This window comes from Echiichthys vipera (genome assembly GCF_963691815.1).
Source record: "Echiichthys vipera genome assembly, chromosome: 15".
NCBI classification, from domain to species: Eukaryota; Metazoa; Chordata; class Actinopteri; order Perciformes; family Trachinidae; genus Echiichthys; species Echiichthys vipera.
Window position 1 is genome coordinate 3,195,878 of NC_139840.1, and position 23,984 is coordinate 3,219,861.

At 43.3% G+C, this 23,984-nt stretch overlaps 1 protein-coding gene across 1 annotated transcript in view; it reads right to left on the reverse strand.

The window, feature by feature from the left end:
- The window catches only part of LOC310957445 (cadherin-12-like), a gene marked incomplete at both ends in the record, with an annotated part of 44,567 nt that overhangs the window by 7,396 nt on the left and 13,187 nt on the right, over positions 1-23,984 (reverse strand). Inside the window, 9 exons of the mRNA XM_083928007.1 lie at positions 673-787; positions 1,024-1,145; positions 5,828-5,964; positions 7,606-7,859; positions 12,276-12,463; positions 12,608-12,775; positions 13,524-13,643; positions 19,406-19,575; positions 21,857-21,981. Of these exons, the coding sequence (XP_083784133.1) occupies positions 673-787; positions 1,024-1,145; positions 5,828-5,964; positions 7,606-7,859; positions 12,276-12,463; positions 12,608-12,775; positions 13,524-13,643; positions 19,406-19,575; positions 21,857-21,981 (1,399 nt within the window). The remainder of the gene's footprint in view (positions 1-672; positions 788-1,023; positions 1,146-5,827; positions 5,965-7,605; positions 7,860-12,275; positions 12,464-12,607; positions 12,776-13,523; positions 13,644-19,405; positions 19,576-21,856; positions 21,982-23,984) is intronic.

Genomic DNA, 23,984 nt, shown 5'->3' on the forward strand with positions numbered 1-23,984 from the left:
GAAGTCAAAGGAATTGGCTGTAGACCAGTCAGGGGTGTGTGGCTGCAGGTTTTCACTCCAACCAAGCAAGAACACACCTGACTGGACTTACTCAATCACCTGAACTGTCTTCACACAGTTGATTTGTTGGACCAGGTGTGTTTTTGATTGGTTGGAATGAAAACCTGCAGCCACACGGCCCTTTACTGGATCACTTTGACACCCATGCCTCAGAGGATCCATGATATTACTTTTGTGTTTGTCACTGACAGTGGCCAGTGAGCAAACCCCCAGGGGTTTGGTATTTGCTGTCGTATTGACCGGCATAACACTTCAGGGATATGATCATGCCGCTGTACTGTACTATTGCTACTGGCGTCAATTTGTCAATATGACGTTTGGCACAGCTACTAGGTTTGCTGTGTTTCACGCCTCTTTTACGCATCATAGGTGCAGGAAAGGATCCACCTGTGCATCCTGGTTCTTAGCTCCTACGGCAGGCCTCCTCTCTCCCTTTCACAAGAGGCATTTTAAGACCTGAGACATCTTTCGAGATGGCACACTGAGATCTAATTTTGGTTCGAAAGGCAGAAGGACGGAGCAGAGAGGAGACGGGGAGGAACAAAATAAATGAATGAGAAGAAGCGTTCATGATGCAATACAACTTCCTTTTAACCCCCCCCCCTTACTCACTTCCAAAATCTCGAATAGTGAAGTTCCTGTTGCGAAGCTCCTTGGGGGACTTGAAGAAGAACCTTTGGCCGACAGGAGGAAGGTCCTTGTCCACAGCGCTGACCGTCTGGATCACCTAGTCATGGACACACTATATCAGAGAGCCCTGAGGAGAAAGGCTGGCGGCTTGTTTGCGTTGTTACAGCCAGGCTTTATCTGAATAAGGATATCTGAGAGGGTTTGACTCAAACAGGAGGTAACACAGATCTCATTGTTGCCCAGAGTAACGCTGAAATTGAATTATAAGTGTGTTTAGGATGTTCCACACCATTTCTCCTTTTCTTCACATATAATAATAAATATTCACTTTACCTGTCCCACTCTGGAGCTTTCACAGACAAAGGTATCTGAAGGAACCGCCAACTCAGGAGGGAACTCGTTCACATCCAGGACGTAGACCGTCACTGACACTTTAGTGGACAGCAGAGGATTGTCTGTACGGGTCAACATAAAGTCATGTATTAATGACACAGTATGATGTCTGCATTCAAACGGGGATAAGGACTGTGTATTGGCAAGCATCTGTCGATATGATGCATATCAGTATACAGGGGTTACAATTCAATATATGGCGATACATTGCCATGATGTAAGGTGACATATTGGGATTTTTCATTCATTCATTCATTCATTCATCTTCAACCGCTTGCCCCTGTCAGGTCGCGACAATTTTAGATAAATGAATAAGTTATAGGCCTATGTCACGATGGAGCCGATCCCAGCTGACATCGGGCGTGAGGCGGGGTCCACCCTGGACAGGACGCCAGTCTATCACAGGACACATAGAGACGAACAGAGACAGACAACCATTCACACCTACGGGTGATTTAGAGTCATCCATGAACCGAACACCTGCACGTCTTTGGACTGTAGGAGGAAAAATCAAGTGTTTTTTGAAGATTAAACATGTAAACAACACAAAACCCATGTATGAACCTGAAAATGAGCAGAAGAGCTCGACTTAAAGAGGCTCTTTTTCATTTACTTTTAGATACTCCTGAGCTAAATTAAATAAATCGTTTACTGAACTAGTTTTATGACATATTTCAAAAGTATTCATCACATTATCTCACATGTCAAACCCCAAATGCTGCTGCTGTGTTTGGCCTGTTAATGCCATTGAAACATCACTTTTGGCCACTAGATGGAGCCAGACACTAATCAAACGTTTACAAGATCCCCAGATGTGTGTGTTTGTGTTTGGTTTTAACCTAATCACAAACACCTGTCAATGCATCTCCTCTAATCAGCCTGGATCATGCATTTAGTTCACAATCTTGTTTTCCCCTCTTTAACTGAGCGTGACGGACACAGAGGTTTCCTAATGTTGCTCTATCTAATGGGGGACGTTGGCAGATTTGTGCCTCTCCAGCCCTTTGCCTCCTCAAGGAGCTTACAGGAGGAACTCATATGGTTCAGTCAGGATGAGTTAAGCTGCTTGCTTAAATTTGCTAAATTTAGTTTACAACACAGTTTGACAGCCGCAGCTGCACTCTGACCAAACATGCAGAGGACTGGGGGGAGAGGGGCACAGCAAACTGCAGCTGAGGAGTTATAGTTCTCTTTACATGTATTGATTATTAATGTCATAGTTGTGAAGTGATGCAATCTTCATATAATATATATTTATGAGGAGACAGTGGATTGTCTTTAGCTTGAATTTATTCCGACATGTCGTAACTGCACACAGGTGGTTGACTCCCTGTATTATAGGACAAATATGTGCACGCTGACGTATGCCGTACGACCCACTACAGTGAACATTAAGTCTGTGTTTAGACTGCACTCCACATCATCATTATTCAGTCTGCATCTGGATATCATTTGTCATTTGGGTCAGATCTCACTGCATCCCACAGCAGGATTTTAGTGGTAGTGAGTAACTTCAAAATGAATATAATTCTGGATTAATGTTATTAATCAATTACGGTCAGTGGCTAAACCAAATCGATTTGAAATGTTGTATTAAATGTGCTTTGTGTTCATAGTTCCCAGAGTGGGGGAAACAGTTTGCATGCCAAATTTGGCAATCAAAGCAGACAGCACAAACTTAATGCCAAGTAGTGCTGATATAGTGGTTAGCACTGTCGCCTCACAGCGAGAAGGTCCCAGGTTCGCATCCCGGCTGGGGCCCTTCTGTGTGGAGTTTGCATGTTGTCCCCGTGTCTGCGTGGGTTTTCTCCGGGTTCTCCGGTTTCCTCCCACAGTCCAAAGACGTGCAGGTGTTGGGTTCATTGATGACTCTAATCCGTAAATTCACATTAAACACAAAGGGGAAATATTCTTAACCAACATGAATCTGATTGGTTGATTTGGCCCGTGTGTTGGTGACAGACAGATGGTTTATCCAATCAGAAACCAGGATTTTCACCCCTTCCCAAAAGATCTCCAAACCAGAGTTCAGATGGATCTGCTGAGACGATCAGAACCATAACATCTGGAGGAGTCAGGTTATGAAAGTATTGCTTTTCCAAAAAAAATATATTTAGTCTGAATTAATCTTTTAATCGTTTGACAATGACTTGGAAATGGAGTTAGCCAATCCTGCAGCTGCTTGGGAGCCTCAGTGAAGGGGGCGTTCTTTGTCCCAGCAGCTGAGTGAGCGGAGACGGGCAACAACCAGAGTCACTATAGGCCGAGCATTCACTCCATGGACTGAGAGAAAGGAGAGGAACGCCATTCAAACGCACGCCCACATGGCTACGCTGCTCCTGGATGCTAACATCACTTTCAGATGGTTAGTGTATGAATGAAATCATGGTCGAATTATGAAACTAGCTACCTAGCTTAGCAAAAATGAGCCGAATGTGGAAACACACATGAGTTTTGACCATTCTCACAGTGGTTGCATGGCCTGTGACTGGATATATGTCAGATTTTGGATCACATGTGAAAGTGATCTGAAAATAATGACATTTTACTTGTATTCTTATATGATTTTATGTGATTGATTGATTGATTGATACCTGCTGAGCCACAGCTGCACTCTCAGTTCATGAACTAGACACTGGTGTGTGCTTACGAACCAGAAGCACATTTTGAGGTTAGTTAAATGAGAACATGTGGCTGCAGGTTAAAAATCCTCTTTAATTGAGTTGAAAGATGTGCACGGCTCATCCTCTGACTGTGACACATTAATATGCACCAAATTAGTGGATTAAGAATCATTTAAATAACTACAGTAGCGATATAATTGACAGTAAGTCCAAACTTTGAAGGTACAATTTTGAGTTGAAACCCCTTAACAAGCAACCGTTTGATGTGCACAAGCCCGACTTTGACGTGAAATGAAACTTAGCTTATTGTTCTTAAATCCTTTTGATTACTGTCAGCATGTTGGTTTCTTATGAAAGATAACGCTTTGTTGCTTACTATCAAAAATTCAGATTTAAGCGTCATTTGGACAGGATTCATTTCTCTAGGGGCGGATTTTCTGTTTAGTACCTGTGTTGATTTTAATCCAACCGGAGTGCCTCCGTCAGGCAGATATAAGCACATAGTTTTAATATATCATATATCATCGTTTTTTATACAGTCTTTATTCTGTATTTATTGTATACTGTATTTATTCTTTATTACTCACAGCGCCCCAGCGCTTTACACAGTCGGATGCTCAGCTTCTACTGACTTCAATGGGGAAGCGTAGAGCTGGTTGTTCCACTGCAGCCAAACTAGACGCTCATTGGATAAATGCTGGGCTTTGTCCCGCCCATCGGACGCTCAGCATCTCTGGGGGTCTATGGGACAATGGGCTGGCACAGACGCTCGGCTTCTGCATGATGATTGGATGAGCTGTCTGAGGCGGAATACTTTTTTGATTGACAGCTAAATGAGCGAATAAGGGATTTGGAAAAAAAAACATCCACCGGAGCATTTTCCAAGTTTTTCATTCCATTGTTCTGAACTGATCCGGAGACTTCACCGATCCCCAGAGACTTTGTCTTTGTTTAAAACGACTAGTGTTGTGTTTGGAGACTCTGTTCTGTCGCTCTGCGGTTTCTTTCCCCAACGAGCAGTGGCCGCTGCAGAGCTTCTTCCCCCGTCACGATCACTCACACTCACAGGCGGTCACACTTGGCGCAGCAGCTCCAGCTGGGAGTGATTGGCTTTGGAATATGCATGACATTGTTTGAGGCGGATTTTGCGGTTTCATGTGGACGGAGATATTTTTTATCACACCGGTGGTGTGGACAGAATTCTTTTTAAACCGGTTTTTGAAGTTCGGCTTCAAAAATACCCATGTTTGTGTGGACTAGGCCTTAGTTCTGCAACTTCAAGCTCTGATTCCATACAGACTAGCTAAATGTAGGTCGCTTATTTAGAGGTTACCGTTGTTGTTTTGCATAATGAAGAGATTTTGAGAACGGCTACATGCGGATAGTGGAGGGGGATCGAGGCATGCAGTCATTATTATAGTTGTAAAGGGCAAACAGTCAAAGTTATTGTTATTATGCTCGATGCAACAAAACTGCCAAGCTGAGAAGTATTCGTCATCCATCGGTTGTTTGTTTAAAAAAGATCTGATTGGAGATAAATCCACTAATACTTACAATTAGGGATGAGCATTATGTGTATCCGTCCCTGTACTCGGAGTGGGCAGGGCCTGACACGGACGTGGGCGAGATTTAACCCGGAAGTGGGTCGGGTTGTCTTGTAATATGCAGTGCTTTAACCAGTATGCTATTTTAAGCATGTAATTGATATGGTTGATCAGAAATGGTTTTATTCATTGCTGATTATAAAACTATTTCCAGGACAGCATCATTCTCAACATAACTTTATATATATATATATATATATATATATATGTGACAAACATATCACAGAATGCAGACACCCACTACTCAATGAGGATTTTCATTCAATCCAAGCACAGATATTGACTCTTATTACTCGTATCAAACTTGTACTAAAAAGTGCTTTATACGTACCGGATACTCGTTTCAGGCGAGTATCCGGCTCATCTCTACTTACAATGAGGTAATGCCAATACATTGAATGGTTATTGCAAGAAAAGTTGATAATGTAATGTGACAGAACCAGGTCTTCTCTCCGGGCTCTGGCTGTGTGTATGCCTGGTTTCAGATGCAGGGTGTGTTGGCTGTGGAATACTTACTGACTTTGGTTGCCACGACTGTGATCTTGTGCTGAACAGCTGCCTCTCTATCCAGGTATTCATTAATGGAAATGGTTCCTTCAACGGTGTCAATGTCAAAACAGCTGTCGGACTCCGTCTGCCATTCCAAGGAATACCTGCAGTGATAAGAGAAGTCCGCATGAGAGGGAAACAAGTCACACTGATGATTTCTGCTCTGTCACAAAGGGCCCAGCTGTGAGGACTTATCTGACTCCAGCAGTGGGGCACAGTAAAGATAATTTCTGCCACAATAGAACAGAAATGGTTGAATGTTGTTCATTCAACAATGAACAACATGGTTTGCAACAGGTTTGCTGTTTTTAAGCACCAAATGAACAAACCAATTTGATGTTTATCAGTTGGGTTTGGGACTCAAATCAACACAAGTACAGCTGTATTTGGATTTATACCAAGACATCCAATGCACAAATGGTGTACATTCATGTTACTGCCAACCCGTGGAGAACGGCGTATATGGCAGGTTTTCCAGGGCCCTGACCGTAACCTCCAACAGAATGCTAAATTAAATCAGCGAAGGCAGAGGCTTATGCGACCGGCGAACATAGGACCCTTTTGGGGGAAAAGGAACATAGGGATGACCCCGTTTGATCCACCACCCCAACCTGCCTCCTTACGTTGGAGGTTGGCACTCTTAATCCTGGAGAGCTTGATCTCAGTGTCTAAAATCCCCGCGGATGGGTTAACAGTTGAAAGCGTCTTGTGCATCAGTGGCAAACACTGAGAGCTGTAACAAAACAGCCGTATTTGACGTCCTGGGAATAAGAACGGTTTCAGTTTTCTCACATAAGTTTGTCAATGCCTTACAAAACACCAATAAGACCATTCAAAAATATATTCACATGGATGTTTTCTGATAGGCCACCTCTATGGTTCAATTCTGGTTCAGTTAAACACAGAGAGAGAAAACAATTTAGAAAAGACTGGATCAAAATAATCTGTTTCTCACTTGCTTCTCAGGGCTTCTGTACATTTTTAACACTTGAACAAAAGCACAACCTTAACCAGAGAGAACCCAACTATACACACACTCAGAGTGTAATCTGGGTTTATGGTATTTCCATAAACCCTAACCACCTACATGGATTTAGAGTGGTACATATATGCACTTCTTCCTTCACAAGAAAAAGCATTGCTAAAGAACATAATCCAATGTTATTAGCATAGTGATCTCGTATCGGTCTCTGAGTGCTGCCCAAATGCAGGAGACCTCCACAAGTCTTAAACAGAGTCATTATGTATATATAGAACATTTTTCGTTTGACCTCTTCTACTCTCCGGTCTGGGCTTATCTAGTACTACTGCTTAACATGAGAACACTGATGTCATTTGATATTTACCCGAACGATTGTAGTCATGTGATTTTCATTGTGTTGCCGCCGTCTGATAGAGGGTAAAATATTTGTGTCCATTGTAAGGGATGCAGACAAACTGTGCTTTTCCACATTCCTTTACCAAATAAGGCTCATATGTCCCAGGAACAGGTGGACCCAGCTCCATTATTTTTGTTTTTAGGACATTTTTGTTAAAAATCCCCTAATTTTAGAGCCTTTTTATAGGGTCACCCCCGATGTTTGTGTGATGCTTAAATCTCCACTGACTCTGGACTTGTATGTAAACCATTCATCTTACTGAAACTACTGTATGTTTAAGTTCCCTTGTGTACTCTGACTGTGGCTACATCCGCTCCAGCATGATGTTAATGTTAATTTCCCCATTGATTAATGCATTCTTGCTACCTGACAGCACTGCTGCTGGTATCCAGGTCCTGAGCCGTCACAGAGCCGATGATGGTTCCCGGAGGAGTGTCTTCATACACTTCCATCGAGTAGGAGGGCTTAGTGAAGACGGGAGGCTCGTCAATGTCCAGGACAGTCACCTTGACCGTCGCTGAGTCCTTGAAGGGCCCCAGGTGTAGGAAACGAGGGTCCAGCAGTGCATTGGACCCCTCCACCTTGAAAATGTATGACTTCTTAGTCTCATAGTCGAGAGTCTGCAGAAACACACACAAAAAGGCAAGAAGAGGGAGGGAGGGATGAAAATCAAAAGAGAATAGAGCTCAAAAAGCTATTTTAGTCTGTGGAGCTCTCACAGTTTGTCTGCACAGGAGCCATTTCAGTCTCTTTTTCGTTTCCCGATGCCGTTCATGTCCCTGGACTTACTAAGCCAAACCACAATCTTTATTCTAAGCGTGATCACACTATCCTTTTGGCCGCGGCCAAAACCGGTTTTTCAGCTAAAGTCTAGTACCTTTAAGTAGTGTGAGCGCACCCGCTCCGCGCTCAACTGGGGCCAGCTGGCCCTCCACGGCCCGCTTGAAAGAGGTGGGCTTTAGCGGAGCCGTTTGCACATGTACGAGCATGAGCGTGCGCACGTGCACGCGCACGCGCACGAGCCCTACGGCAGTAGCGTTATGTCCGCCTGTTCGGACATGTAAATAAAAGGACGGACCATGCGCGGACATTTAACAACAACAACAATGGTGGTGAAAGGTTCATGTTGGTGTGGTGCGGAGGTGGAGTGTTTACTGCAGATTTGGTCGATGAAAAGATTCAAAAACAGTCGACAAGACGCACAAAAACTCCGAGGTCTATGGAAAGATTTGTAAACAAAGCCACACACACGCGATCAATGCGTGTGACGTGTTACGGCTTGAAGGCGTATGGACAGCAAGAAGTATTGGCCGAGGCCCAGGTAGTGTGAGTACAAACGGGGCTGGGGCGCGGGGGGGAGAGGGAGGGGGGACAAGTACCCTAAAGTCCGGGTCTCGGTCCGGGAGGATAGTGTGAGCGCGCCCTAATACTAACTAAGTCATTTTGGTGCCTAACCCTGAACCTAAAAATGAGTTCTAACCAACTTTTTCAAGGCTAAAATGGTCACATAAAGGTAGTTTTGGTACCTACACCCAACCGTCATCAAAAACAACCCTAGTGGAGAGGAATAACTAACAATTAATTAACTAACAATTACTTTGTAACGTTCTGTTTATATTGTACCAGCCAATAGCGTTGGGAATTGTGGGTTGCCAGGGTTGTCTGTTGGGTGCAGCTACTGTAGGCTGGCAATGGGGAGAGGCGAAGGGGGCGTTACTTGTCCCAGTAGCTGAGTGACCAGAGACGGACAAAGACCAGAGTCAATAGAGACCAAGCATTCACTCCATGCACTGTGCATTAAAATGCACGCCCCAAATGGCTACGTTCTCCTTGATTAGCTATAATGGCTAACGCTAACGGCTAACGGTAAGAGCCTCACTGTCACTGCTGTGGAAGCTGCTGCGCTTCCCACGCCGATCAGGCTACAGAAACAAGGAATCATTGTGAGCCGAGAGCTAGCTAGCCACTCGATTACACACCTCTCAAAGAAAGACTTCCACTTGAAGACTGGCTAATGTTAAATACTGCTGTAGGATTAATTGATTAGTCCAAATTAGTCGTTACCCTGTTTGATTCATCAGTTCAGATGGAGCAGGCTGATCGCTGACACACTCAGCAATGACCCCTGACAAACTGACTGCTTTTAATTTTTTTTTTGTTGCGACTACAATCTTGAGACACTAGATTGGCGGTGTTCTGCTCGTTCTCCATATTTAACCTTTATATTTAAAGTATAATAGGTATCAGGACACCTGGTCCAACAGATGAGCTGCTATCTAAACCAAAAGGTTGTGGATCAACCTTCACTGTGGAGCATTAATCAGGAAATGGAAGTGTGACTGACATCTCACTCACCAACAAACTGTACATTCACTCACAAAGCTCAATGTTTTATCTTCTGCATTTCAACCATGATGCCAGGATAACCTGCCTTATTGTTGCATAGCAACCATGACTCCATGTTGATGTATTAATTCCTCACAGTAGAGACTTCAAAGGGCACTATATTTGGTTATTGATGTCCAATCACTCTGAGGAATGCACCACCCACTGATTGATTTGGACACAGAGGAGGTTGATTTCCATTCCCGCCCATGCTTTTCTGTTTATGAATGCACAGGAGGAAGATGCAGGAGACAGCCACTTTGAAATGCAAATGTAGCAGCAAACTGTACCAAGTCACATTCATATACATATCAAACATAATGCTGAAACCAGTTCACATGCCTGAGCTCAACTGTTGCTCTGTACAGTGTACCAGAAATAAAACCATGTGGATGTATTTGCTTCATGAAGCTTCTACCTACTCAGGTGGAGGACTTCACTTTAAGACAAGCCTGTGGCCGTGTATTACCAGGAATACTACCATAAAGCTTTTTGAAGGCTGAGAGAAAAGAATCGTTTCACACAAAAACCAAAACACAGATAATCTCCAGCCTACACACACACATGACTCGACCTTTCATCCACTCCCAGCGACCTTGTGGGAAAGACACATTTGCGGTTTCCCACAAACACCCCTCTGTCAATGGGCTCTATTGATAGAAAATGTACAGGGAAACACCAGCACCGGGATATTTTTCTGTGTGTCCACCAAACCTACACGTGTGTGGAGTAAATGGATTATAGAGTCGAAAACGTGTATGCACACGTTTTCGAAGATGACATTTATATAAGGTTACCCAAGGAAAGAAAATGTATTTGATAGTTCATTCATTGTGATTGTTATTTTAAGGAAGTTAAGAAAAAGTTAAATATTGATTTTATTGGTCTGTGTGAAAAATCATTGAATAATATTGATATCTATTTCTAATGACCACAGAACACTCAATGACATACACACATGAAGTGATATTGAATGTGGAGGAGGCACAAGTGAACAGTTATTGAGCCCAACTCAAAGTCAAAAGACTGGCACCAGACAGTAAGACTAGTAGTGTATTACAAAGATGTGTGAAAGCACATGTATTATTCAGCATTTGTAATGCAAACTGCTTGTAATGGTGAGTCATATTAAGCATGCCAAGTACCTATTTGTTCTAAACATAACATCAGCAGAGAGGCAGAGATTGCTCTCATACCAAAAAGTAGAGACGTAGCCGGCAAACTATTGTACTCAGAATGTATCTGTTGAGTCTGTTCTGATTTAGAGGACATCCGCAGCCCTCTGATGTTACACTGTTTGATGTGATGTGGCATGTGTGCGTTTCTCTGTGGTTGTGTATATGAGTGTGGAGGTGGTATGCCTCTAGACAGAACATTAACTAGGCGGACGTTTTCTCAAGTCCTCGGATGACTCCTTTTGGAAGAGCTCTACTCTGAGATCTAATCTCCTGTTCAAACCTTTACGAGGAGTTAAAAACAACAAATCAGACTAGATGCTCTGCTACTCCAGGAGCAGGTGCCATTTGTTGAAGTCTATGCCTTTTCTCATGTCTTCCACTTCCCTCTACACCTTTCTTATTTTATATTCTCTTCCCCATTCTTCCAATATATAGCACAGATCACCAGGGGAATCCCTGTCGCTGCAAAATAAAGACTGTTTTGCATGCATGAAAGTGTGCGTTTGTATGTGTGTGTGTGGTGTGTGTGTGTGTGTGAGGCATTATCTAGCCTAATAGCTTGGTTCAATGGAAGGTTAAGAGGAAGATTGATTGCAAGCGCGGCTAGATCAGCACATTCCTCCCACTCTTAGATCACTAGTGAAATGCTGGTGTTGCCTATGGTTCTAACTTTTTTTTTTACGTTTTATCATGGAATATTATTCAGATTTGCATGCTATGGATGTACTGGTATTTAGTGAGAGCAGTGAAGTAATATTCATGATACTATAGTTCTAAGAACATAGCTCTAAGAAACCTTTTTTAATGTGTCCGCACTACAGGAACTAGGAACAACCATACTGTGGTCCTTAGAGCACCGTTATGAGGAACTGTTTTAGCTCCTACTTCAGAGTAGGTACTCTCCCAGCACAAGAGGAACTACTAGCCAGCCATTCACTAGTTATCTAGATAGCTTGCTAATCCCACCTTACTTTCATGCTGCTCTGGTTACTGAAAATGAGCCGAAACAGCAGGCTGGTGGCCAGAGGCAGCGCTAGGTTTAATGATACCTAGCTAGTTAGCTAACTAGCCTGCAATGGGGACGGACAAGATAGCTAGCAAATTGTAGTCGGTCAAGGATTGAGGTGGAGGGTCACTTTAGCGTTTATAATGCTAGTACCAATGCCACAGAAAAAACACCTTTCTGGATGTAGATCTTGGGAGAGCTACTCAGTGGGCAGTTTCTCTGAGAGACAACAACCATTAACCAGTTTTTGGACGGCTTTCAATAAAACTTCAAATCGTTTTTTTGATAATATTTATGGTCTTCACTTTTTCAGCAAAAATGTATTTGTAATTTGGATCAAATTATTCAAGACTTGGCCTTGTTTTAGAATATATAACCCAAGTGATCGTCACTTTATCAAGCTGGTTCAGTACAGTACAGGTGTTTGTCTCAAGAGCAGCTAATGGGTAGCTGATGATCAAATATACCTTTTTCAAAAGTAAAACTCCCTCTTGACTTTGGCCATCAGAGATGATGTCAAACATGTTGCCCTCATCTCCTGGAACAATGGCATAATCAACTTCTGCATTGCTGCCAGAATCCAGATCGTGGGCTCGAATCCGTCCCACTGCCGAGCCAACAGTCTCCGACTCTGGCACACGCAGATGGAAAATACCTGAGTGAAAAGCAAGTGCAATTTAAGAATTAACATGCAGACTGTTTTCATTCCTTCATCTTAACAGACAAACCAAACAACCGCGCATTCACCCATCCATCCAAACAATCAACCAATCAGACATCATTGTTGAAACTTTCTCACTCTTAGCAAAGCGCGGCGGGTTGTCGTTGACGTCACTGAGGGTGATGTTGATGGTGGTGGTGGAGGCCAACCCCCCAAGCTGACCTCCCATGTCCTTGGCCTGGAGAAGAACCTGGTATTCCCCTTTCACCTCACGGTCCATGTTGGCGAGAGCTGTCCTGATTACTCCTGGAGGAGGGATTGAAAAGGGGTTGTTTAGGCTCTTCTCACTGATGTGAAGTAAGCACCTCACTGTGGTCCGAACTCAATGCGAGCCAGGTCACCTCGGCATGTGGTCTGGCTGATCGGATCCCAGTGCAAGCAAGCAAGATCGGACCTCAGAGCATACAGATACGACAGGTAATATGTCCTGGCGTGGTAAGTTTAACCACAGCCTAAGACTAGGTCAACATGGCATTGGGCAAGGTTCCTGTTATTTTCATCACTTTAGTTTAACAACATCTAAATGCATCACTACTTCACTTTGATTCGTCAGATGATGTGTTCATAAACAGAAGCACCGATGTCAAAGGGGGCCAAGTTTAGTGTCTTGCAAAGGTGCAAACTGGAAAAGCAAACCGGGCACAGTTACTTACGCCGTCTAACACTCTCCTGCTGCTTTCACCAGAAAAACCTCCTTTGTTTCAAGCCTTCATCTGTGATGCGGCTCATCGGGGTGAAAATGAAACATGACACTCCGCGTTCAGAGGAATTATGGCTCAGTTGAGATGTCTGTTAAAGGACTGAAAATATTTGTGAACCTTTTAGAGACCCGAGGAGAAACCCACTCTCTCTGTCATGACTAGTTGAATTTCTTGCTCTCTAACAGCCGGGAGTGTGAGCTGTGAGTTCACCCAAAAGTCATAGATCTGTTATACAACTCTATGAATAGCTCTTTATGGAAGTTGTGATGAAAAAAAGTGCGTAGTCCTCTCACCTGTCTTTGGGTCCACAGAGAAGTACGGTTGACCGTGCAGAATGCTGTACACGATCCGTGCGCTGTTGCCGTATGTGGGGTCATCTGCATCTGTGGCTGTCACTTGTGTCACATAGGTTCCTGAACAAACACACACACACAGGTTATGTGATTATCTCATCATAATCGTAATAATAATAATAACTTGGATTTGTATAGTGCCTTTCAAGAAACCCAAGGACGCTTTACATACGCGGGATATACGTCCAAACAGTCATTACACAAAGACCAGATCTAGGAGCCAAAGGCCTCGGTGAACAGGTTTGTTTTGAGAGCAGATTTGAAGGTTATCAGGGTGGAGGTTTGTCTTTGCATTGAAAATCAAGATCACAAGTTAGTTATCTCAGGGAAGATTTTTTATCAAGATAGAATTAAAATAAATATCTTGTTTTCAGGAGAAAACACAAGTTTACCTTACGTGCATCTTATCATGTAGCTCACAGAAGTGCAAAAAGCCTCAAAGCATTGCAGAAGACCTATTTCACCTGCAGTCATTGACATGGTAAGAGAGGCACTGGATCAATCTGCAACAGATAAACTAAAGACAATACCAGACGACAGCTTGCATCAAGGTCAGTGCTTACTATGCATAACAGATGGATGAATCTGCAGGCATCGCAAACCATGCAGTTTTACTTGTTTATGTTAGACGTGTGGGAAAGGGACGTACAGAAGCACTTTCTCTGCAGTAGAGATCTTCCCACAACTACAACCGCTGAGGACTTTTTCAGTACTGTGGATTTGCATTTGAGTTCAGTGGACCTAAGCTGGGATATCTGCGTCGGAATCACAACGGATGGTGCTGTATCCATGACTGGAAAACATTTAGGAGTAGTGAAGAGAATGCTCAAAAAGGCACTAATGCCACTTGGAACCATTGCTTTTTGCACCCAGAGGCACTAGCAGCCAATGATATGGTGCCAGTGCCCCATGAAACTTTGAAAGATGTTGTTAAAGTGGTGAACCAAATCAAACAGAGCGCCAAGAACAGCAGGTGCTTTCAAAAGCTGTGTAAAGACCTTGGCAGCGAGCATATACAGGTGCTGTATCATGCAGAAGCCCGCTGGCTTTCGAAGGGAAAGGTATTTTCACGCTTCTATGAACTTAAAACAGAGATCACAGCCTTCCTTTCGGAGAACAACTCGCCTCTTGCTGACATGTTTAATGACAGCGTGTGGCTCGCACAAGTTGCTTATCTCACAGATGTGTTTGAACAATTAAACACGTTGAATTTGACTTTGCAAGGTAAGGACAAAACATTTTTTCACATAATGAAAAAATCAAGGCGTTCAAAAAGAAGATTACTTTGTAGGCGAGTCATGTTTCCAGAAGTAGACTTGACATGTTTCCCAATGCTTGTCACACGGCACAACAACTCAACAGCACAGGCAAAAATGCTCTGTCATTGCACATCTAACTAAACTGCAGGAAATGTTTAATAGCTACTTCCCGGTGAAACGGGGATGATAACTGGGTATGTGATCTCTTCAGAGTCGATATCGAAAGTGTCACGTTGCCACGCAACCAAGAGAGTCAGCTGGTCGAGCTGTCATGTGATCGTCTCACTGAAGAAAGCCTCTCCCAGTTCTGGTGCAGCCCAACCATGATGGCTAAGTATCCAATTACTTGCTACCCATGCAAACAGACTCATCCTACCATTCAGCACTACCCATCTCTGTGAAAGTGGCTCCTCAGCTCCGGTACAGTTGAAAACAAAACAGAGAAACAGACCGGACGTTGAGCCTGACTCAAGAGTCGCTCTGTGTAACCGTCACTCCAGACTTTGAGATTCTTGTCAGGAACAGCAACTCCCCCAGTTATCACATTATAGTTCCCCCAAACTCAACTCTGTTGTGTCAGCCCCATGGTGACGTTCAAGTGAAGCGCTTGTCCTTGCCAGAATAATGATGATGATGAATCTCATTCATCTCATCTTCAGCCTCTTATCCGGGGTCGGGTCGCGGGGGCAGCAGCTTTAGCAGGGGACCCCAAACTTCCCTTTCCCGGGCCACATTAACCAGCTCTAACTGGGGGATCCTGAGGCGTTCCCAGGCCAGTGTGGAGATCTAATCTCTCCACCTGGTCCTGGGTCTTCCCCGAGGCCTCCTCCCAGCTGATGATGATGAATGATGTTCAGTAATCTGTTTATCCCCTGATAGGTTAATCTCTGCTACAATTAAAGTTAGATTATTGACAGTTTAATACCATATATATGTGTGTGTGTGTGTGTGTGTGTGTGTGTGTGTGTGTGTGTGTGTGTGTGTGTGACAATGACATCACCATCAGGGTTATATAATACAATATACATCTTTATTTATCTATTTGTTAATTCATTTGTTGCAACAGTACAATAGAAATCAACATAGGGAAGTAAAGAAAGTAACACAAATAAATAATGATTAGAGACATTTACTGAAATAAGACTAGAATAATATAGAAACTTTACTGAAACTGGCTTTAATGTATCTCTAAGATGGTATTTAGGTGGTGTTTAGATGACAGCTGGCAAAACAGTGAGCTTTAGAGAAAATCTGATTATCTCCCATATGTGTGACCGAACCGACAATCCCAGGATGAATGAACACTAAATCCAAACAAATGGAAAACAGTCAACAGTAAATTTGGACTCATGAAATCATTACATTGCTAAACTTGCTTTGATCTCTAACAAACTCGTCTAACGAACACGACATAATGAGTAAAAATCCTGCATTCAAAATGTTACTTAAGTAAGGGCGCACTCACACTGTCCTTACGCACCGGGCCAAGCTGCGGCCAGCTGGCCGTCAACAGCCCGTCTCGAGAGGTGGGCTGTTGTAGAGCGCGTTTGCACATGTACGAGCACGGGCACGAGGCCTACGGCGGCTCTGACGTCATATATGTGCGCCTGTTCGGACATAGTAAATAGAAGGAGGGACCATGCGCGGACATTTAACAACAACAACAATGGCGGTGAAAGGTTCACGTTGGTGTAATGCGGAGGTGGAGTGTTTACTGCAGATTTGGTCGATGAAAAGATTCAAAAACAGTCGACAAGACGCACAAAAACTCTGAGGTCTACGGAAAGATCTGGAAACAAAGCCACGCATCGCCATGACGTCATCAATGCGTGTGACGTGTTACGGCGTGATGACGTATGGACAGACAAGAAGCATTGGCCGAGGCCCAGGTAGTGTGAGTACAAACGGGCTGGCAAGCGCGGGGAGAGGGAGGGGGGGACAAGTACCCTAAAGCCCAGGGCATGGTGCGGAAGGACAGTGTGAGTGCGCCCTAAAAGTACAAAAGTATCAACATTCAAATGTACAGATGTTTCTCAGTTCATTTAAGCTGATCAGTGCCTGAATGCCGTAGCGTCATTAAGGGGAAAATGTATTCAGGTGTTAGTTTCAGTGGCTGCCGTAGCTGCAGTAGCTGCAGTGCACACCAGGTGGCACACGTGAGCAGCCCAGGTGAGTACAGACCTGTGGTACAGACAGGCGATGGGAGAAATAAGATGAAAACATCTTAGGAATGAATCCCACCACTCTTTTAAAGTATACGTACACATTACAGAGTCTTAATTTCAGAGTGGTCATTGTGTAATGACCATAGACGGCATAAAATAAGTGGGCCAACGAGTGTGTGTGTGCAGTAAACCTTCATTCACACAGTTTATGGTCTCACTCTCTAGTTTCAAGTCTTCTTCAACACAGAATGTCGTTCATTTACTAAATTATGATCCCATTTAGGGTAAAATACATCATAAAGCAGCGGATGCTTGGAGGGGGGGGGGGGCTGCACGGCCACCTGTCAATCAGGATATGTGTAAACAGCTGTATGTGTATCCACAGCACTGAGTACATTAAAATAGCCATGACTTGTTTTTGGGTGTTGTCTGTGTTAAAGTCCCAGGACCCTCTCACTGTGTTTTCACTTCATCACACTTCACTGCCACATTTTGGCCGCTGCAAATACAGCGTTCGGTTGCACTTTGCTAACGGAGGTACAGTAGTTAGCACTAGCGTTACATTGTAACCTCTGTAACAGTTCAAGTTCACAGGACCTACAGTATTAAATGGGAAAAGAAAAAAGAAAGAAAAGAAAAGACAAAATATCCCACCAAAGACGTTGCGAAGTGACGTGCAGATCATGTCTATATTGGGTCTGTCGATCCATGACCAATTCTGGACGTTAGACCTTGGACGTCATATCGACGTTCATCATTTGACCCTTGAACTGGGGACATTTTTTGGACGTCTATGACAGGTGCAGGAAATATACATATGTGTTTTTGTTCTTTTACATTTTTCTGTTTTTCTTTCAGTGAACGGTGGTGTAGTGGTTAGCACTGTCGCCTTACAGTAGGAAGGTTCCAGGTTTGCATGTTTTCCCCGTGTCTGCGTGGGTTTTCTCCGACATGCACCTGTTTTGTCCTCTGACTCTGGAATCGCCCGTAGGTGTGAATGTTTGTCTGTCTCTGTTCGTCTCTGTGTGCCCTGCGACAGACTTGCATCCTGTCCAGGACAAAGGCCGACCGCCGACCAAATGAATGCTCTTACTGATGCTGACTGCTGGCCGATCCACAGGTTCAGTAGATCTCCGGATAAGAAATAAATTAAAATGCACATGTTCTTGTAGAGTGAGACAAACAACATGAGTAAACCGCTGCAGTATGAGTCTCGTATCCTATGTATGAGAAATCAGAACACAGTGTCACCAGGAGCTTTGAAAAGAGAAAACAAGTCCACATCTATTCTTAGCGCTCGATTCCTCATAGATGGGATTATGTTTGATCATATGGATTCTTGTGCTGTTTGCTACCATAGCTAATCCCCTATACAGTGTGTTGCTGTATGTTACTGCAACACAGACATACTGGGGTCACACTTGTGTTCTTTCAGAGCACTTTGGACCTCAGCTGAAGCATTACCAGCTTAAAGCCTAAAGACCTTGACTGTTAAATTACCTCTCAGTAATGGCATTTAATGGACAGATGGGCCACTAAGTCTGGCTTAGTGTGTGTGTGTGTGTGTGTGTGTGTGTGTGCATGTGTGTGTGTCTGTGTGTGTGTGTGCACATGTGCAGTAGATACAACTTAATTTAGCAAAGCTTAACCAAGAACTGTGCTGAACCAAAGACCTTAGAAAATAAAATCCTGTTTGGGAATTTCAGTTGTTTAGTTTAGTCCAGCAAACCTTTAAACACATGAAAAACCATTTTAGCTCGACCATTTCAACAGAGTTGCTAGGCAACAGCGCGGGTCTTTGTTAACCTGCTAACTGATGTCGTTCGGCAGGAAGAAATCAATTGGAAAACATTTATAATGTTGATGTTTCCAGCTGTGAAATAGTCTATAGGTGGACCTAATGTGTTGTTATCAGTCAACCTCTAGTTTAGCCGATCCCAGCTGACATCGGGCGTGAGGCGGGGTCCACCCTGGACAGGACGCCAGTCTATCACAGGACACATAGAGACGAACAGAGACAGACAACCATTCATACCTACGGGTGATTTAGAGTCATCAATGAACCGAACACCTGCACGTCTTTGGACTGAGGGAGGAAACCGGAGAACCCGGAGAAAACCCACGCAGACACGGGGAGAACATGCAAACTCCACACAGAAGGGCCCGAGCCGGGTTTCAGACCAGAACACCTCTAGCTGTGAGGCAACAGTGCTAACCACCACCCCGCCGTGTCGCACCCAGTGAATGTTGCAGCTACTTATTCTCTCTATCCTGGAAATTCACTTTCTGTAGGTCATTACATGTTTATTTGAAGCAGAAGATAAAGTTACACGGTATATTAAGGGAGGCTTCATGTAAGCTAAGCGAGAGCTCTTGTCTCAACGTCCAGCAGTCCTACCTGTCGGAGACATTTCAGGGACCATGGCACTGTAGGGCCCATCAGGAAACCGTGGCTCATTGTCGTTGATGTCCTGCACCTTGATGATGAACTCAGACTGTGGCTCCAGAGGAAGGCCAGTTTGGATGTCAACCACTTGGGCTTTTAGTGTATAATATGACTTCTCTTCCCTGTAAAACATCACATTACATTCATGCATTAATGTCAAGGCCAAATCAATGGGGACAACATGATGGGTATGTAGCATGGCTTTCAGATATTACATGTGTTTCATGGTATTTAGGTGTCTGCACGGTTCGATGTCAGCGTGTGCTTATGCCAACACTGTGGGTTTGACTTATATTCGCATTGTTTGCCATGTTTTCCTGGATGGTTGAGAAATAAATACCAAGAATATCCGACTGAAGAAGAGGAAGAATATATGCTTTGGGTTTCCAGTGGATGGGGGTTAAAAGGTAAAACGCTCTGGGGGCTGTGATGAGAAACGTATTGTCATGGCAACACGTGTAACGTCTCCTCTCCCTCCTTCTCTACCTCTGACTCTCCTCAGAGCCTTTGAGGCTGTTTGCGGTTAAGAGGTTTTATAAAGTCCACTTTATAGTGCACTCACCATCTTGTAGAGAAAGTCATATCTAGTAGTGAACGTGTTGAACATACAAGTAGAGTCGGGCTTTTGACGGCACACTGTGCTCATCAATCAAAATGCTATTACGCCACAACCAAGGCCACATTGTAACTTCCTGAATCCAAAAACATAATAAACATAATTTCGAATCATTAACCAGCAAATGATCCAACAATGCTCATTGAAGTATAATATAATTATAATAATAATATTACTGATGCAGCCTGAACTGAGGCGCTTGCTGCAATATGAATTGAATACAAAAACAGAATATTCACACTGACCTATATTTGCATGTTCCTGATAAATGAAGCTCATAAATAATAATACTTGTGTCTGTAGGAAGAGCAAAGGCAGAAGTAGCATGACATTGCTTTATTGTAAAAGTGTCTCAGGGGAAAAGGCCTGGCTGGTTCAGAAGGGGCTAGAAACAGGAAACTATGGTTCACGCCCCAGTTAACATTGTTTTTTTGTTTGAACCCAATTGAGGTTTGCAGTGTTTTCTAACCACAGCAGGACTGTGCATCAATCTTAAAGGAGCTGGGCTGCTGGAGCGAGATTGTCTGTGCCATTTTTGAGGACACTGCATTTCAATGCAATTATTGCGCAATGTGAAAGCTGGACACAAACCTTTCTATCCCAGCCCCATTACATCAACACGTCAGTGGAGTAACACTCAGTATCCGTGCTCATCATTGGTGTTAATTCATTCTTAAAGCTGGAAGGCTGCTGGTAACAACTCATGGCATTGTGCACTGATTCTTTACTGTTCTACTTTCTAGAGTAAAGTGCTAATAACACATTCCAACAATAAGATCATCAAGTGTTGTTCTGCATATCATCTTTGCCATGATTATAGTTAAATAAGCAGGAAAATACTATTAGAAACTAAGAAACTAGTTAAAGCAGAATTTCAGTAATTGTTAACCTCCATTTCCCCATGTATTTGTGTCTAAGTGGCTAATGGGAACACTATTTATTGAATTTGTTCCAGTTTTGGGTAAGAGCGCTGCAGCGGGCAGCTGATATGACCGCCAATATTTGACGAATAAAAGTGCTGTTTTACACTGACATGCTCAGATTGTTAATTTAAGTGTCTGGCTACATTGTGGAAAGATGAAGAAGTCTGAAATCTCGTGAGATGACCTGTTGCCACATGACAGCATGGCTGAGAAATTCCAACAATTAGAACATCAAGTGTTGTTCTGCATATCATCTTTGCCATGATTTCAAGTATATAAGCAGGAACACATTATTAATACTAATTCCTTTATCTCTAGCTTCAGTATATCTGAATCACAATCAGAAAACCTTTAATGTCCCGCAGACGGGGAAATTGAAAAATAAGCAATAAAGTTAAATTCAAAAAGGGAAGAAATAGAAATAAACATATGTACATATGCACATGATATAGTGAAGTTGTTCTTGTTTTGTTATAATGTAATATGGAGTGAATAAATATGAGTAAATATGACCAAATAGTGCAAAAACAGAAGTGACCTTAGTACAGGCATATTGCACAGTGCAGGGTACAGGATGAGGTCAATAGTCTATTGGGAGCAGTGCTGATTGTAAAGTCTGACAGCAGCAGGAAGGAAGGACCTGCGATACCTCTCCTCCGCACACTTAGGGTGTATCAGTCTGTTGCTGAAGGACCTGCGGTACCTTTCCTTCGCACACTTAGGGTGCATCAGTCTGAAATGTAATGTAATATAATGTAAATGTAAATGTAATCTCTGCAATGTAGATCAATGTTTCTATAAGATGCTTCATATTGCACTTCGGACATTATTACAGTATTATTATTATTTGTATTGAGTACTGACCTGTCGAGCCCCACCAGTGCATGTATATCTCCTGTAATTTGATCAATGGTGAAGATGGACCCGGCTCCTTCTCCTGACAGAGTGTACTTGACTGCGTTGTCTCCGTGGTCCATGTCTGTGTGGAGCTGCAGGAGGACAAACACACACAGTGAGGCACAGCACATTCAATCATGTCCCTTTCGTTGTCTATAATAAAGCTTCACACATGACAGAGGCAGGAAATATTAAAACTTGGGAAATATCTCAATGCAAATTAGATTTTATATTAATCATATACAAAGAGAAGTCTTCTGCTGTCACTTGTGCTTTAATCAACATCCAGTGTAATGAAGAGTGAGCGTGAACCACAATCTGATGGCAGCTGTGTGTTCATGTTGCCAGCAGCACTGTCAATCTGATCAAATGGGATCCATCCACAGTCCTGATGTAGCAGATTAGCTGAGTCAATGTCCGACACTTCTGTTGTCTAAGTGCTATTGTCAAAATAATGTACCGTATTTTTCGGACTATAAGTCGCAGTTTTTTTTCATAGTTCGGCTGCGGGGGTGCGACTTATACTCTGGAGCGACTTATGTGTGAAATTATTAACACACTTGCTGCAGACAGAGCAGAGGAAGGCTAATGCTATTAGCTAAAGTTACTCTGCTGACCTGCATCAGCAGCCACACACCAACAAATGGCAGGATGACAGCACCTTCTCCACTCCTGGACCAGAGGGACTGAGCTTCCTGATGGATAGACCCCAGGCTCCACTACATCTTCCACCCTGACCATCAACACCAGAGCCCCTCAGAGATGCATGCTCAGCCCTCTCCTGCGCTCCCTGTTCTCACTTGAGTGCAAAACACCTGTCACTGGACTGATATGAGACAACTACTAGAGGACCTGCAGAGAGGAGGTCAAGCCCTGAAACCTTGGTGCCAGGACTGCAGAGTCTTGTCCTGCACCACTAGGCTCAGGGACAGCTTCATCCCACAGGCCATAAGACTGTTGAACTCTTGAGCTCATCTTTATTTGCCACACTTTACCTGCAGCTCCGTTTCCTCCCACTGTATCCCAGATACAGGCACTGCAGTGTTGTACCATACACCCTGATGATTAATCGTGAGTGGATCTCAGCCGTCAATCATCATGTTTCATCCTGTTTTTATAGCATCAAAAAACAAACTAAAGCATAAATTAAATCATTACACCAGTCTACCACAGTATTGTATTGTATTCCTATATATTTGCTTATGCACAATATAATGTTCATGTCTTGGATTCACATTTTCGATTGCATGATTTTCTTCTTATATGCTTTGTAATAGTATTAATGGAGGGAGCCTGGGAAGAAGAATTCAATTTGAATGCTCCTCTGTAATTGTTTCATGCATACCAAAAAATAAAGACCTGAAACTTGATTTAGCTCCCTTTTCTACGCAACAGAGTTCTGGTTAACCCTCTGTACGCCACCTGTTTAGGAACAAGCAACAGACACACAGGCAGAGAGCAGCTGGGGACGATCTTTAGATAGAAAGACGGTGTTTCATATGTTTTAGTTGGTGGAGAGCAAAACAGCTAGAAGTAAAGTGGATATTAGACTAAGATTCATCATGTGGACACAAACAGGCTCTGTGTTTACTGGCATATACAGTAATTGACTGTTGAAGGGACCGAATCCAATGTGGCTTTAACATGAATACAAACCACAATGATATTGTATCAACCTGATAAACAAACCCACCAATGCTTCCAGTATTTGACCCTAACTGGAACACATCATTGCAATAAATCATCATCAACAAATTATTATTATCGTCGACTTCACATATCATCAGAGACAGCAGCTCGGACTCTCACCTAATTAGGAGTCCTTCAAACCCACCAAACCTTACACCAACTTACATCACTTCTTATCTGTAATCACGCTGCTGTATCTTTCAATTCTTCATCGCAGTCAGTCATAACAGCAGGTGGCACCGCTGGTTTAGTTGGCTTGTGCGGAAAGATTTAAAAACTGTTAAATATCCCTGAAAACAAGACATTCATTTGTCTTTTCATTTGTCATGTCATGCCCCAGAGTAATGAAAGTGCCACTGCAAAGGTCAGGCAGACGTGTGTATCGAAGGCTGATATATCTCCAACC